Source organism: Nylanderia fulva, unplaced genomic scaffold (genome assembly GCF_048542155.1).
Source record: "Nylanderia fulva isolate GAGA-0341 unplaced genomic scaffold, ASM4854215v1 Scaffold18, whole genome shotgun sequence".
NCBI lineage: Eukaryota > Metazoa > Arthropoda > Insecta > Hymenoptera > Formicidae > Nylanderia > Nylanderia fulva.
The window spans coordinates 1,954,977-1,970,712 of record NW_028190055.1 but is presented as its reverse complement, the minus strand read 5'-3'; the positions used below and the strand labels follow the sequence as shown (position 1 = coordinate 1,970,712).

Below are 15,736 nucleotides of genomic sequence, written 5' to 3'. Positions count from 1 at the left end.
GTCTGATATTTTGTTTCAGATTGTGATATCTTTATGTCTGGCATGTACTTGAATTTCATGTACTTACATGTACGATTTGCGTTGATTTATTCTAGATTTATCCAAAGAGCCATTTCAATGAGAAATTGATATGAGTCGTGATCCAATTAAAAATTTATTCAACGAAATTTGCTTTGAGTTCAAATAATTAGAATCACTATCTTCCTGACATGCATAAATTGAAGAATTAAAAAAATTATTATTTGGTGTTTGAAGATGAAAAGAATTATCCTTAACAAAAGACAGATTATTTGGAAAATCATTTAGAGGCAGTACGACGATTTTGCTTTAAATTAATTTTTTTTCCAAATTGCTTCATCTTGAATGTTTTTTATAAGAATGATTTTCTTTGCTTTATCTGTTTTTCCCAATCGAAAGCCACAAGTTCTTAATACATTTTGAATATAAGGATAAAAAAATGAAAAAAATCTGCTTTTTCATTGAATAAAGAATGTCTTGCTATTTTGCATAGATCTTCGGATAAATCTAGATATACAATTTTTAATAATACAATAAATATTTCTTATAAACCGAATTCGATAATTATAATTCGAATATGTTCAATAAATAATAAATAAACTATATTATATTAAAATAATAAATAAGCTTTACTATATATACTCTCTATTTTAATTTTTAAGTAAAATCTATTTTGAATTTTGTTAAATAAGTTTTATTACAATATTTTACAAGTTTACAATTTTAATTTTAACATGTGTTCTTTTCATAATAACTAAAATTGTTTTTTTTTTAATCTCAAGATAATTATTCGTTTATAATATTATGAATGAAATATTATTAATTTTTTAAATAAAACAAATATTTTTAATCACTTCTTGTGGTTTACCGTGTTATATAATGTTATTAATGTATTATATAATGATAAAATTATAACGTAGAGAACAATTTTCACAAGAAGTTAAATTCTCTAAATTTTTTCAAATATTATATGCTGTGTCATATGACAGCTAGAAGGTAAGTTTGTTAAAATTAAAAATATATTCATCTTCAGTAATTTATTTATTAGAAAGTATGTATGTACATATGTAATAGAAATTCGACAATTAAAATTATGTACATAATTTTCAATTCTTAATTGCGAGCTGCATAACACTAAATAGAATATGAAATTAATTTACTGAATGTATTTTTTTCAATTTTATTTTGCAAAGTGGAATCTGGTGAAATAAATGAATTTGTATTCTAGGGAATTTTAATACACGAAAGAACCGGAAATCGAATACTATTGGTAAACTTGACGGATAAGTTGACGTTTTCGTCGTAAGAGAGAGCTGCTATGAGAAACATCATCCTTTTTCTTCATCATGGCGGTGAGTGCGAGTTCTTTGCGTCAAAAATGCTTATTTTCTTCCGATTGTATCTGTTACATCGTTCAATTCCGTTAATTATCATCTCGACACAGAAGTAGCTGATGGTATTAATAAATCGTTGCTAATATTCATTTTTGTACGAAGGCGACGATATTGTAGAAGTTATCGCTGACAGGTGGATGTGATCGCACGCTTGTTTTCGATCGAACATCGGCTCGTATATGACCTATTGTTACTGCTATTCAACTTATTTAACAATAAATTTCTTCATTAATTTATTCCATTATCGGCAAAATTTTCACATAATTAATATTGATTCTATTTCATTCAGACACATCAATGATTTACTGAAATATACGTTTTATATCGATATTAAACGGAAGAATAAACTAGTTCACGACCAATAACATAAATTTCATATGCAATAAACTTTACATTTTTTACTTGTAGGATGTAGTAAAGAAAGTATCCGAAAAGAAGTCCGAGAAAAGGACCAACAAAAAGGCGAAGAAGGAGCCGAAGGATGCGTCGAAGAATGTAATGCGCGAAGTACGAATTCGCAAGCTCTGCTTGAACATTTGCGTAGGAGAATCTGGTGATAGACTGACCCGAGCTGCTAAGGTGAGTTTGTATAAATTCATGTCATTTCTTATTTTAATTGAAATATTTTTACGAAATTAAAAGAAATAAATATTGTAGGCCAACTAAACGAGCTCGTTTAGTTGGCCTACAATATTTATTTCTTTTAATTTTGTTAATTTATACGAGCCTTTCATCAATTAATTGAAATATCTTTGATACATAAATCTTTAATGCATTCAATTATTAAAATTAGTTTTTCTTGCTTAGGTCTTGGAGCAGCTGACTGGCCAACAACCCGTGTTCTCTAAAGCCAGATACACAGTACGTTCCTTCGGCATTCGTCGTAATGAAAAAATAGCTGTGCATTGTACTGTACGTGGTGCAAAAGCAGAAGAGATTCTTGAACGTGGTCTGAAGGTAAATCAAGGATTTTTATATCTATATTCTTTTTGTTTATATTGAGATTTTAGTATTAGTATTTATTTTGTATTATATTTTAAAAATATTTATTATTAGTGTTTTATATTTTAATATTATTATTTGATTACAGGTGCGTGAATATGAATTAAAAAAAGAAAATTTCTCTGGCACCGGAAACTTTGGTTTTGGCATTCAAGAACATATTGATCTGGGAATCAAATACGATCCTAGTATTGGTATCTATGGTTTAGACTTCTACGTTGTTCTTGGACGTCCAGGTTAGCAATTAATACAACTTTAAATACTTTAAATATTGAACATTAGCACATTATTTGGTATCATATAGATATCTCTGCTTCGTATGTGATGTCTATAATTATATTAAACATGTGCTAAAGGAAACTGCTTCATATTTGCAACTCATATCCACTTCACTTTACTGGGTGTGTTACTTAATTGAAGCTACACTTAAATAATAAAATATTTACATAAAATTATTAAAAAAAAATAAAGTTTTATATGCTTCATATACAAATTATAAATTATTGAATTTATATTTGATTTGTAGGATTTAATGTAGCACATAGACGAAGGAAAACTGGTAAAGTCGGTTTCCAACACAGACTTACCAAAGAAGACGCAATGAAATGGTTCCAACAGAAATATGATGGTATCATTATAGCTGGCAAAAAATAATATGCATACTTTGTATTTTACGATTGTATCATAAAACATTTTAACAAAAATCACTTTTTGCGTAGTAATATAAACGCCTCATATTACACCTTAATTATACCTTTAAATTACCCAAGATTCTATATATATAATTATTTAGTAAGTTCGTGTAGTTTTGAAAAAATGAGTATATTGTATATATTAATATATATTTAAATTTTTATTTGAATTTTTCACATTTTGTTTACAATACAATCAAAACACTGATAAATGCAGAGCTAAATTAAGAAGATATAATAGTTTCTCACTGCAATGTATAAAAATAAGGAACAAGAATAAAAATATAGATTTATTGCACTGTACGTAAATTTAAAACACAAAAAAACATGTATCGGAATAAAATCGCATTTTTTAAATTCCTATTTAAAAAAATGTAAAGTGCTATTCTAATATTTTAAGACATCTCTTGCAGTGTCATATATTTTTCAATGGAATGACATTGGAGTTTTATTATAATCAAACTTACTTAGGCCTAAAGCATCGTAACACTTGCAAAAGGAACTTTATTATAAAATGAATATTATATACAATAAAGATTTTTCAGAATTAGAAATATGACTGCTTACATTTTATATGAAATCAAATTTCTTAATGTAATTTCTTGGACGTTTTGATATAATATGACCGGCAATATTTCTGTTTCTCGATTTATAAAACATTTAGTGTAGGAGAATGTAGCTTCAAGAAGCAATTTATGTGGTATGAATATTCACACTTCTATTATTGGCACCTCAGATACAGATAGTTTTTTTAAAGCTAATTATGTCAAAATTAGAAAAATTCTAGCTCTAGAGAAATTTTTATTTTTATTTACAGGCTAATATCAAAAATTGAATGAATAAAAATAAAAATTATTTGTATTTGATTTGACAATATGTTAAAAACATCAAGAGAGAATTTCAACTATGAAGAAAACTTGAAGTCAAATAATGGTGCCACAAATATAAATTATAATCACAATCAGATATTCACGCATAATAATTGACCGACTGTTCGACTTCTCTTTGGTTTTAATTTAAATAGGTACATGAAAATATCTTGTAAAAGAAATGAATAATTGTAATTACAACAAGCTATTAGGAATTGTGCTTATTGAGTCATTTACTATAATAGTTGCACTTGAATATCTTTTTACGAGATCTACTTAACTTGAAGTTACAAGCAGATAAAAAGGCAAGATATATCCTTCAGTCTCCATATTGTTACCTTATCTGGACGTCATATCACCAGACTTTGATATATATAAGTATATACAGAATAGTCCGGAGTTACTGTACATACAAATACGTACTTTTATATACATAATTTCTTTAATTATTTTAACCCTTTATGGTCTAAAGTTAGAATATTCCCAAACAAAGCTCTTTGTACCAAGCGACTCGAGACTGCAAAGGATTAAAATCATTTTGCATATAATTGAAAGTTTGAAGAATGGACAGAAACTCCGATTCATTCTGAATATATATGTACTTGTATATAGATATATATATATATATATATTCATTTTATTTATAACAAGTAAATATATAAATAAATTTATTTATCTATGTTCTTTCGGGGATCACGACGTAATAACGAGAAAGATATATAATATTCAACTTTCGTACTCGTACATGGGCACATGCATTTCAAATAATTATATAAATTTTTGAAATCCGACTTCAAACTCTTTCTTAGTCATTTCGTTCATCCGTATCACAAACTTCTTGCTCAATTTTGGAATACTTATTATGATATACACAATGCGTTAATTAAATCATTGAAAGAGTAAAACGTGATTTTAGCAATAACTAGACAATATATTTTCTTTCAAGTATATTATTAGAATATGCATGCTTACGCACTAGTTTAGAGCATGTAAATCGCACGAGTGATACGTGTAATATTAAATTTGTAATACATGGCCATTGCAGAGCATTGATGTTACATACAGCCATAAATAAATTCAGTCTATCAAAGCCGCATATGTGTATGTAATTTGTAACGTTTGTAAAATCTTAGGACTTTAGTATATATTAAAAAATAAAAGCAATTTAGTTTGTCCGAAATTGTCAGCTAACACATAAAAATATAACATATATGTGTGCGAAAAAGTTATAAAATATAACAAAATTGTTATATACTTAAAAATTTCCCGAATATTTTTGATTTATATTTGCTTGATATCATATCAAGTGCTGTTTTTCTTTAGATATTTTAATTGTAACATAAAAAATAAGAAAATATTAGGGTATATCTATGAAAAAAATCTGTATAAACTTGACACTTGAATTTTACAAATTCGAAAGAGTGAAATTGTCATTATAAAAACATAATTTACTTTTATAAATTAATAAATTAAATTACTTTTGCTATGAAAGAATATATAAATAAATTTTCACGATTAATTTTTTTCTTTCATTTTACTAATTAAAAATACCCTCAAGAAATAAATAAATAAGTTAATACAGATCTTTCTCAAACACACATACTAAAATGTTTATGTTAAAAATTTGATTTGTCAATAAACTAAATAAAACTCGTTTAGGTGTTAAACCTGGTAATGTAACACCACTTGTCAACAGCGATAATATTGCTTAATATTGAAGAATTTTAAAAAGCGCTACTTCCTCGCCGATCGATAGAGCTTATCGATGTTATGTTTCTCTGCGTCCGTAAAGCCCAGGATACTTTCAATAGCATTTAAGTGACCGTGATGATTCTCCTTATCCGTTAGAAAATAATAGATCGCTGATTTTAGGAACTGCAGGGTAATTTCTGGATCGAGAGAACCCTGACTGCTTTTCGCCTCTACAATACGCCGATACATTGCCTAATTGAAACAGAATGACATACTTGTTAAATAATGAAATTAAAATATCGTGACATGTAAAGAAACACATTGAAAATATATAACTGTTTATACGTATAATTATGTTCTGAATCAATTTTGAATCCAGACACATTCGTACTTTCCATTTTCAAAAAATATCCAGAGATCTCGATTAATAATACGCGTTTACTATACAATATAATAATCAAAAGTTACGCATGTGTCTCAATTTTCACATCAAAAAGCATAACGACACCATTTAAAATGTCAATTGGAATCAAAATCATTCGTTCGAACTTAAAGATAGTACACATCTTATACGCAGTGGAAGCGTGCATTGGCCATAAGCACGTGCAAACTTACATTGACCGAAGGTATAAGAAGGCTGTTTCTTCCAGGTGCACTGGATAATATCGCCCGATCTAAGAGCAACCAGTATAAGAGTATAAACCATCTACATTTGTGCCTCATAATCCACATGCAATTGTTGCAGCGAAGCATTCACTAACGCGATTGTAAAAGAAAGAGAGATACGAGCGCAATTGTGTTCTTTTCCACACGCCCATATCAAGAACTGACTCGTCAACTTGTGTGTAAGATACATTCGTGAAGTTAAATCGCTTATAAATAAGCGATGATAATTCTGGGATAATATTTGTATTTCTTAACAAGTTAAACAATAATATAAGCCATTAAAAACAGTCAATAATAATTATTAACTATACTATTGCTGTACTTTTAATTAATTTTATTTGTTTTCAAAACTTCTTAAGAATTTTTATAAGAAATTTATATAAGATGGGGACGCATTACGTTTATGGAACATCAGTTCTTGATATAATAAATAAATAAATAATAGATACACTGATAAAAGATCGGTGCATATTATAGGTATAAAGAAAGGCTACATATATGGGCGATAAGAAGTAGATGAGAATTGCGTCACGTGGCAATCGAATTAAGATACAGACCTTACGTGTGCCAAGGACCCAAAGAGAAACAGCCTCCTGAGCGCTTAATAAACTTTGGCAATGTTCGGCTGAAATGTGAGGTTCAGGCGAGTAGCTTGTGTCCTGGATTGTGAGCGGCGACCAAAAAAAGTGGCATATCGTTAGTACAAGAGTATTGTGAACTACGAGGATGCTCGAAATGTGATGTATCACGCCTTATAAGTGTGTGATAAATATAAAAAAAAATGAATAAACGATGCGTTTCTGAGAAACGTATGTAAAAGCTGATTAAACTACATAAAAAAAATACGTTCGAGAATCAATTAGGCGTGTTATTGTGTTAGCATGATTAAGATCGCGAGAAAATCTCGCTCCTCTTTCGCAAATGTGAGAAAATCGATATGATCATTACGCGATTCGGTTGTTATACTTTAAGTAGAAAACGCACATCTATTACAAAAAAGATTATGCTAATGATTAAGCGAGAGAAAATGCAAATGTCAAACTAATAAGGAACTCATTGTAGTGCAAATGTATGCAAATGTTGCGATGCATCATGAAAGCTCGTTAATGACAAAACGAAAACGATGAAAAATCTCGCTGAAAGAAATTGTCTTGATAATAATTCATGTCTAAAACGTTTAATTCTGCATGTTTCAAGTTAATGCCAATTTTTAAAATAATCCCACAGAATATAAGAATAAAATTTTGACCAAACCGCAACCACCGTTATGTTATCCTACTATATTTGTCAAATTTGAAGAATAGTTTAAAATGGCAAATAAAAATCACCTATTACCTTAATATTTTCTAATTCAGCTTGCGTGACGGTTAGCTGTTGAAGAAGTTCCGCGACGGTGACTTTAGGCGGTGATTGATGCGCTTGCACGAATATCTGTTCACGAAAGTTGATAAAAAAATATTCAAATAATGTTAAACTTTTATTTTTCATATATAATATCCTCGATATTTCATGTCATACCTGATCAGCTTGTTCAATGCGCGCGGCTTCTTGACCTTTGGCATACATTTTCAGGTACATTTGCTTATTTCTTTCCTCCTGCTCGTTCAAGAGCTCTTTCTGTTCACTAAGCTCAGTTTTCACAGCCTCCAATTCCGCTTCTAATTCACGCGCATGAGCCTCCGCGATATCCAAGGCTGGTCGCATTTCGCAATAACGTGTGTTCACATCAGACAATTGATTCAGCAAACTTTCCACCTGGGTAATAAATTTTTTATCAATACCAGGTAAAATTGCATATGCTTTTTTTTAAATTCATGCGAAAAAAATGAGAAAAAAAATATTTACCAATCGAAGAATTACCTTTACCTTGTCATTGTGCTTCTGCTTGACATCCTGCAGCTCGTCAACGTGCCGCCTATGCATATCTTCGATTCTATTCTCGTAATGACTAACCAATCGACGTCTCTCCTCGTCTCGCTCGATGCTCGTCGGCGTTATAGAAATCGTATCGGGAACAATATCACTAGATTGTACTACATTAGTCGGTCTGATCTCCGGCTGCGGCTCAGGCAAGCATACAGAGTCTTTCGAATGGACGGAACCATCTTCAAAGTGTCCGGAATCGGCCAACGATGGGGCAAGATCCGTGTGTAAACGCTTCTCCGGCGTTTCCGGGCTGGTGACGGCTTTTTCCGCGACGCTCTCATCCGGAAGATCCTTGCTCGGTGATTCTGGCGAGAAGGGATTGTTCTCACGCACGGTGAGGGCGTCGCTGCTGTCCGTTCGTTCATCCGGACTGTTCAAAGACGCCTTGTACAGTCTCAATTCCACCACCTCCTTCGTCAAACGCAACAGCTCTCGGTCCTTCTCCTCGATCTCCTTACGCGCCTCTTTCAACAGAGCCTATATAAAGACATATCGATCAAGATAAGAAGTACAAACAGTTCATTTTTAAATTAGCTTAATTTTAATCATAGATTTGACATTAATGAAAGATTTATGAAAATTATAGTCCTCAAGAATCAAATAAAATATTATTAATCTAAAGAGATACATCTTGTATTACGCTTAATATGAGCAAAAACTAATGAAGTAGCGTATATATAATCAGCGAAATAAAAAGCGCACCGAATACAATAATTGCAAATGTATCTTACTGTTAGACCTAATTACCTGAAACCTCCTCACTTGTCTGGCCGCTCTCTGAGTAGGCGTGAGATACTGTTCGTTGTCGCCGACGTGATTCGAGCAGTGCACGACATATTTTCGCGATCGACCGGACCAGGTGGTGCCGTTCAACGCGAAGGAAGCGTGCTCGCAGGCGCTCGCCGTGCTGCAAGCGCTACTATAACTCTTCACGCTCTCAACATCGCTGTCGTCGTTGGCAATTCCTGTCGTCGATCCTCCAGAGGCCGCGTGACCTGGCCGCGGCCTCACCGGTGTCAGTGAGAGACTCTGAACGGTACAGCATTCAATTAACCGAGTCCGTTAGCGCAATTAATTTAAAAGTGGAACAGACTATGTATATATTACTATGTCTGTTCGTTTTAGCTGAGAACTGGCTGAGCTAGTTCAGAATTTATATTTTTCCTTCCAATGTCGAAAAAACAGACTCCAGGTCTGTTCGTTTAAGCTGAATTGGCTGCGCTAGTTTAAAGTTTATTCTGTTCTTTCCAATGTCGAGTAAAAAAGATATCTGTGAATTAGCCAGATCAGCTAAAACGAACAAATTTACTGTTGAATGAATTTTGACAGAATACAATCATCCTGTAAAAAAAATTAGTGGCGAATTCAAAACATAAAATTTAATATAATTTGAAATTTATGAAATACATTATTAAATAAAATGTAGAGCTTTTAAAAGCATTAGCAAATTCGATCTAATTTTCGTTTGTGCTGCTCAATTATCTTCAAACTCTTTAAAGGATTAAAAAAAGAGAGAAATAAGTTAACGACTTACATACACAATTCGATTTACTAAAAGTCAATACGTGGGTGGATTTATAACGCGAGGTTCCTACCTGTTGGATTATTTCTTATATTTATACTGCTGGCTTAGGATAATGACAGACGTCCGGAATATATGTATCTGGTCACGCGAGGGAAACAGACCCGATTTATTGTGACCTACCGTGCAAATTAGTCGCGTGTTGAATCAACGGAATCTCTCTAGCCTCAAGTTACGGTCAGCGAATAAAGGTAAAGGTCTCCATACGGACTCTGACGTATAATCGCATGCAAAAGCCAGAAGATCAATTCCTTCGCGCTATAGACTTGTCGAGGTACCTTCGGCGGATCTTGGAAAAAAACGAGAGCAGCGATATTCTCTTTACTCCAACAATAAGTATATGCATTCTATTGCACTGTGCAAAGGACAAAAGGCGGAATATATCGAATGTTTAGAATAAAATATTCAGTGCACGTTTACTTGCGCGTCGAACAAAGTGCGCAGATCGGTCTCGAGAAACGTTGTTCAATTTGGAACTCGAATTGAATGATCATCATCATCATCATCATTTGTGCCTCTTCTAGTCTATCTCATTTTTTTCTCGCGAGAATCATCGCCGCGTCGCCTATTGTGAAATCTAACTTGGAGAGGAGTCCGTCTAAGGTCTACGATCAAGGGTGACCGATCCACGTCTAGTGTGCGACGATATTTTGCCAGCGTTTCCAGATTTGAGATCTTCTAAGCAGCGGGATGGTACTCACGAGGGATCGTTGTCGCGGCGAGTCGGTTCCATTCTCCGTGATGACCGGAAAGATACGATGATCCGGATGCTGATGCTGCTGCGACGACTGCAGGAGGTGGTTCTGACGACGGTGATGGTGTTGATGGCCGATCAGGGCTGCGGTGGTGGTGGCTCGCGGATGATGTGGTGGTAGTTTCCGTTCGCCGCGCAAGCGCAGACTCGCGGCCCGACGCAGAGCCGACGGCGATGGCCTCGGTATACGGGAGTCCAGCGACGACGGCGGCGAGGTGGCAGCTACTCCACATGCGTGATCATTTTATTAATTATTAAGACACGGAAAATGAAACTTGTGGCGTTCGCGCGAGGGCGATTGTCGCGGAGGAAGGCTTTGCTACTTCGAGATCGAATATTATGCAATAAAAACTCTCTATAAGAAATGCATTTCAAGAAATTTGAGAAATTAAACCATTTTTCAATTATGTAAAATAGATTCCTTTTTTTACAAGAAATGTAGGTCGGAATGAAACTGAACCACAATGAAATCGGAATGCATTAATTATGTGTCAACGAATTTTTTTACCTCTATTCTCTATGTACTTGTGATTTATAAAGGTATACGGTAGATTTTAATTAACGTATTCAAAGCCGCACTCCGAAATTAAAAATTAAATTTTTAATTTAAATCTTCTAATGGCGGGACTTTTGTTCATCATTGTACAATTGATAAATGATTACGATGATAACTTCCTGAATATACAATTGTAGATTTTTAATTTATAAAAGTAGTAAAAATTGAAAAGAAATTTCTAAATCTTCTCGAAATCATTTTAGCCTTTATTACATAAATTATTTTGTAGGATTACTTAAAAACACATATGTTACATTAGATATAAATGAAAAAATAATGAGTTCTTATGAGATAAATAATTGAAATGTAGATTTGTATACACATAATTTAAATTGCGAAAATATTAGTATTGATAGTAAAATAAATTGGAGAAAATGACTTCTCATAATTTCAGAAATTAAATAAAAAATAATAATAATTAAAAATTGTCGAAATTTAAAACATCTATTAAATGTGAAATCGAGACATTTTTTCGAGATTAATCTTCAATCGCGTCAATTAAAAAAGTTGAAAAGTTTTCACGGACTTTCACTTTTCTATTGACTTACTAGGACTGTCAGGTGACCCGTCAGTTGGCACGTGGATAGAACTGGTAGTGACCTTGGTCAGGGTGATAGAGCACGTTGTTGTTGTCGGCGTCGTTGGAGACGTCGGGGCGGCAGCGTAAGTTGAGTGACCTGGATGCATCGGTTGCAGGGAATTCAGGGATCTCTCGCTGCCGTAACGAGCCATGTTCTCCATCGAGTTTACCTCCAGGTCATCACACGACGACTGCCACCTGATTACAGCACGCGTTCCAAATTGCCGAGATTACAAAGAAATATTTCTTTCACAAACGTTTAATGATTTTCCTTATCGGAGTGTCTTATCGGAGATAATATTTGCACTCGACTCTGATATGTGTATATAGAATGAAGTATCGCTTTTATTACCAGAACTTCAACCGAATAACAAAACCCAAAAAATGAATACAACAGTTGTAAATCATGATTTAAACAAAGTAGTTAAAATTTACCGTCCGCAAAACTTTTCTGATTTTAATCTCTGTTTAAAAAGATTATTGTGTTGAGAAAACGACATTGCCTTTGTGACGCATCGTCGTTATTTTTCGGCAAACATCTTATTTTCTCAGAAATGCTCGTTCAAACGACAATTCTTCGGCAAGTAAGAAAGAGATGTATGTATTAGCCGAGGTCGAGGACGTATCGATTGAACGAAGGCGTCGTCGTACGCTGAACCTAGGTCAGTTTTGTCTCCCCGAAACCATTGTTCCTTATTTTCAGCACGATATTTTCTTGGACGAGAACTTGGACTAGTCTCAACTCGTCCAAGATCTCGTCAAGATTCATTTCCTCTCGCGACGCGATTTAATTTTATCTCAGTTCCAAATCGCGGAATATATTGCATTACAATCCGTTGTGTCAAAAATTATTTCGGAATCGAGAGAAAATTTTTCTTCAATATAAAAATACATATACACAGTAGGAAAATTTGTGTCTTCTTGTGTTAAAAACGATCTCCGTGAAAATGTTTGTGTTAAATATTTATTTAACACATTCCTGTGTTAATTTAACATATTATTGCTGTTAATTGAACTTGAATGTTAAATTATCAAAACAACCGAAAAAAATGTAAAAATAACACAATGTGCATCTATTTTTAATTTTACATAATACATATGTTCTGTTTTATTAGTGACAAGATTTATTTGGGGATGATAAAATCTAAAAAATTAACATATTCTTAGTTAATTTTTATATTAAAACTATGTTATAATTTTACACGAAATTTATTTTAAATTATTTGAAATTTTGCATTTATTTTATGTTAAAATATGAACTCAATATTTGTGTCTCCATTTAACATATCCATATTATATTAAATGAACACAAACATTTCTGTGGACCATTTGCGACATGTGAGATATCTGTTAAATTTAACACAAATTTTTCAACTGTGTAGAATTTCAGAAAATAAATTAATCGAAGTCTGTTTCTCATATATAGAGACGTTAAATTCTGTTTATTTTATACATATTGCTTTTTTTAGTTTGCAATTACATTAATGCAACGTCTCGCAAATAAATCTAAGAATCTGACGCATTTTTCACGGATATCCACAAAGTGGTGCGACCTCGATCATTATTCGCACAATTATCGAGCGCTTTAAAGCGTGCCGTATGCGGTTGTTAACTTCGCGTGTATTTCGTCCTTGTAAATACGCGGAAGCCGGATACGAACCGTAATTTTGTGGCGCACCTTGGAATGAATACGTAGAATTGCATAAAAAGATTTCAAAGCGAAATTGTAGGTCCCCAAACACACCTTGACACTTCGATCCTTCGAACGATACAAAAAAAGAATCGTAAAACAAGCATACAGAAGGCGAAATTACGACATGCAATTACGATATACGATATGCAATTTTCACGAATGCATATATATATATATATATATATATATATATATAAATAAAAAACATTTAAGCAGATAGAGATTATATAAATTGTGAAATAAGAAGAATAATAATTACTTTAAATTGCTGTAAATTATTGCAAATTATATACATTCTGTCAAAAAAAAAAAGAAAAAAACAGAAGAAAATAAGGCTCAAAAAATTGTTTTTATCATGCAATTTGAATTATACGAATTTTACGTTTTCACATATTTAAAAATTTTTATAATATAAAAAAATTAGAAAAACAAGCTCTTTACAAATTGTAGATTAAAACTCCAAATAAGTGTGATTAATTAAAAATCATGCAAAGTATAATATGGTCTTCAAATTACAACAAGAAATTACAATTATTTTTACACATAACTGTACTTTATATATAATAAATATACAACTATTCAGATAAATATAACAAAGAATATAAATTCATCTATTTATTTCATTATATATTTCAAAAATTCCTATCTGCTATTCCAAACTATTTTCCAAATATCTTTCCAAAAAAATACATTTACTTCTTTTTTTAATATAAATTTTTTTTTAATTTTACAAAATTTCAACATTCGGAAGATTTATGTAAAATACTCGATAATTTCAACAGCGTCGAGCTTACGAAATCGCTTAGAATGCGGAATCTCATTCCTTCAGATAATCGTAATTTAAGGTCGACGTGATCGTAACAAAGTGATAGCGAGAAAACAGTCGAAATAAAGTGAATGGCGCGACGAATGAAACTGTGCGGCCTTTATCGAAATAAAATAATCGATCGCGTCCACGTTCTATTTCAAGGATTATGCTGCGGCTTTTATGCAGCGTTTACACGCCGACGAATCACAGCGGTACGATTTCACGTCAATAAAAGAGAGATCCGATATAGTTCTTATATAAATATTTTCACATAAATGACATTTAGAAAATGCGTAAAATTATATTTATTTTTTCTTTACTGATTACTCTGTAAAAATTACATGGAAATTTATAGTTTATTGTTAGTAATTCGTGGTTTAATAGAGAAATCCCTGTTAATTTTATATATCTGATAAATGTATCTCCATTCATTCCACAATACTACAGTACAAGTTTTTCACATACAGAAAAATTTTAAACAAAGAGAAGAGATGATTTATTTCTTAATTTATTTCTTCAAGAAACGAATCCATATATTTTTGCCACGTATGAATTGCGTTTAACGGGTCGACTATTACGGAAACCTAGAGAGCGACACGTTACATAACACAAAAATAATTATATGTCAACTAGGGGAATAGAGATTCGCCAATTTATTTTATAAGAGAAGTGAGGATGAGTTAATATTTGCACTACGCAAAATCAGATACGTATAATTATCAAAATGATAATACATTTTTATTCGAAGCTTTCGTCTCAAATATATAGATATACTTTATAAACGACAAATTCTGTACGTTGGTCGCGTATTTTTTAATGCGATTCGCGATATTTCGCGATAAGAGATACTGCATTCATTATTTTTTTGCCGCGTTATGTTAAACCTTCTGAACTCGAAATAGATATCAAAAGCGCGATGGAAGGAAAAAAAGAAAAGCTGACGATCAAAAGAAATACAGAAGATTGAAAAAAAAAACAGACTTATTGTCGATTTAGCGTGAATTTGTTTTTTAATTCTTCACTGCATGACATTCGAAAAAAATTTCGCGGTGTCTACACTTTCTCTCTTTTTCCCTCCCTCTTGAACAAACATACTGTATACGTAACATATGCATCTAATCAGAGATCCAAAGCTTGAAAGAGGCTCTGGAAAATCGCGGGCACTCACCTCGGTGAAAAACATCGATGCAGGAAAAAAACCAGTAATTCTTCGTCAAGAGCTCGAGCTCCTCGAAGGATGCACTTAACCAGAACGATAGCGTCCACCACTGGTCGAAGTGAACGGATGAATGATCCGCCTGACGAACGTCTTTCCTCGGGCAGCCACTGTTAGCTGTGAACGGGCCACGTGGGCTGTCAGCTGTCACACGGCTCGTGTCAGTTCCCGTCAGTCGGCGAGGCCCGCCGTCCGTCACTCTCACGAGTTTCACTCGCACGAGAACGTCGCGAACGCTTCGTCGAGGCGGAAATTCATACGCGAAGAACCGGCTAGAGAGAGATAGAG

The 15,736-nt window shown here is 32.7% G+C and overlaps 2 protein-coding genes across 9 annotated transcripts; one reads left to right on the top strand and one right to left on the bottom strand.

Moving 5' to 3' along the window:
* The first annotated feature begins 1,304 nt into the window (after positions 1-1,304).
* RpL11 (ribosomal protein L11) lies at positions 1,305-3,121 on the top strand. 2 transcript variants are annotated; one of them, XM_029320239.2, is made up of 5 exons: positions 1,305-1,370; positions 1,821-1,991; positions 2,220-2,369; positions 2,503-2,650; positions 2,941-3,121. In XM_029320239.2, exons 1-5 carry the CDS (start codon positions 1,365-1,367, stop codon positions 3,066-3,068), a joined length of 603 nt encoding a protein of 200 aa, XP_029176072.1. In that variant the 5' UTR covers positions 1,305-1,364; the 3' UTR covers positions 3,069-3,121. The 2 variants fall into 2 exon arrangements, with proteins under 2 accessions (XP_029176072.1, XP_029176073.1); XM_029320240.2 differs by lacking the exon at positions 1,305-1,370 and adding an exon at positions 1,394-1,474.
* A 469-nt stretch (positions 3,122-3,590) lies between these two features.
* qtc (GRIP domain-containing protein quick-to-court) lies at positions 3,591-15,560 on the bottom strand. 7 transcript variants are annotated; one of them, XM_029320246.2, is made up of 10 exons: positions 15,401-15,458; positions 11,700-11,929; positions 10,543-10,820; positions 9,007-9,288; positions 8,194-8,736; positions 7,852-8,088; positions 7,669-7,764; positions 6,891-6,992; positions 6,283-6,341; positions 5,829-5,919 (listed from the first exon to the last, which is right to left on the bottom strand). In XM_029320246.2, the coding sequence occupies exons 2-10, from the start codon at positions 11,890-11,892 to the stop codon at positions 5,898-5,900; spliced, it is 1,812 nt and encodes a 603-aa protein (XP_029176079.1). In that variant the 5' UTR covers positions 11,893-11,929; positions 15,401-15,458; the 3' UTR covers positions 5,829-5,897. The 7 variants fall into 7 exon arrangements, with proteins under 7 accessions (XP_029176080.1, XP_029176081.1, XP_029176076.1 ...); XM_029320247.2 differs by lacking the exon at positions 6,283-6,341 and having other exon boundaries at positions 3,591-5,919; positions 15,401-15,560; XM_029320248.2 differs by lacking the exon at positions 6,283-6,341 and having other exon boundaries at positions 3,591-5,919; positions 8,200-8,736; positions 15,401-15,560.
* Positions 15,561-15,736: the final 176 nt, after the last annotated feature.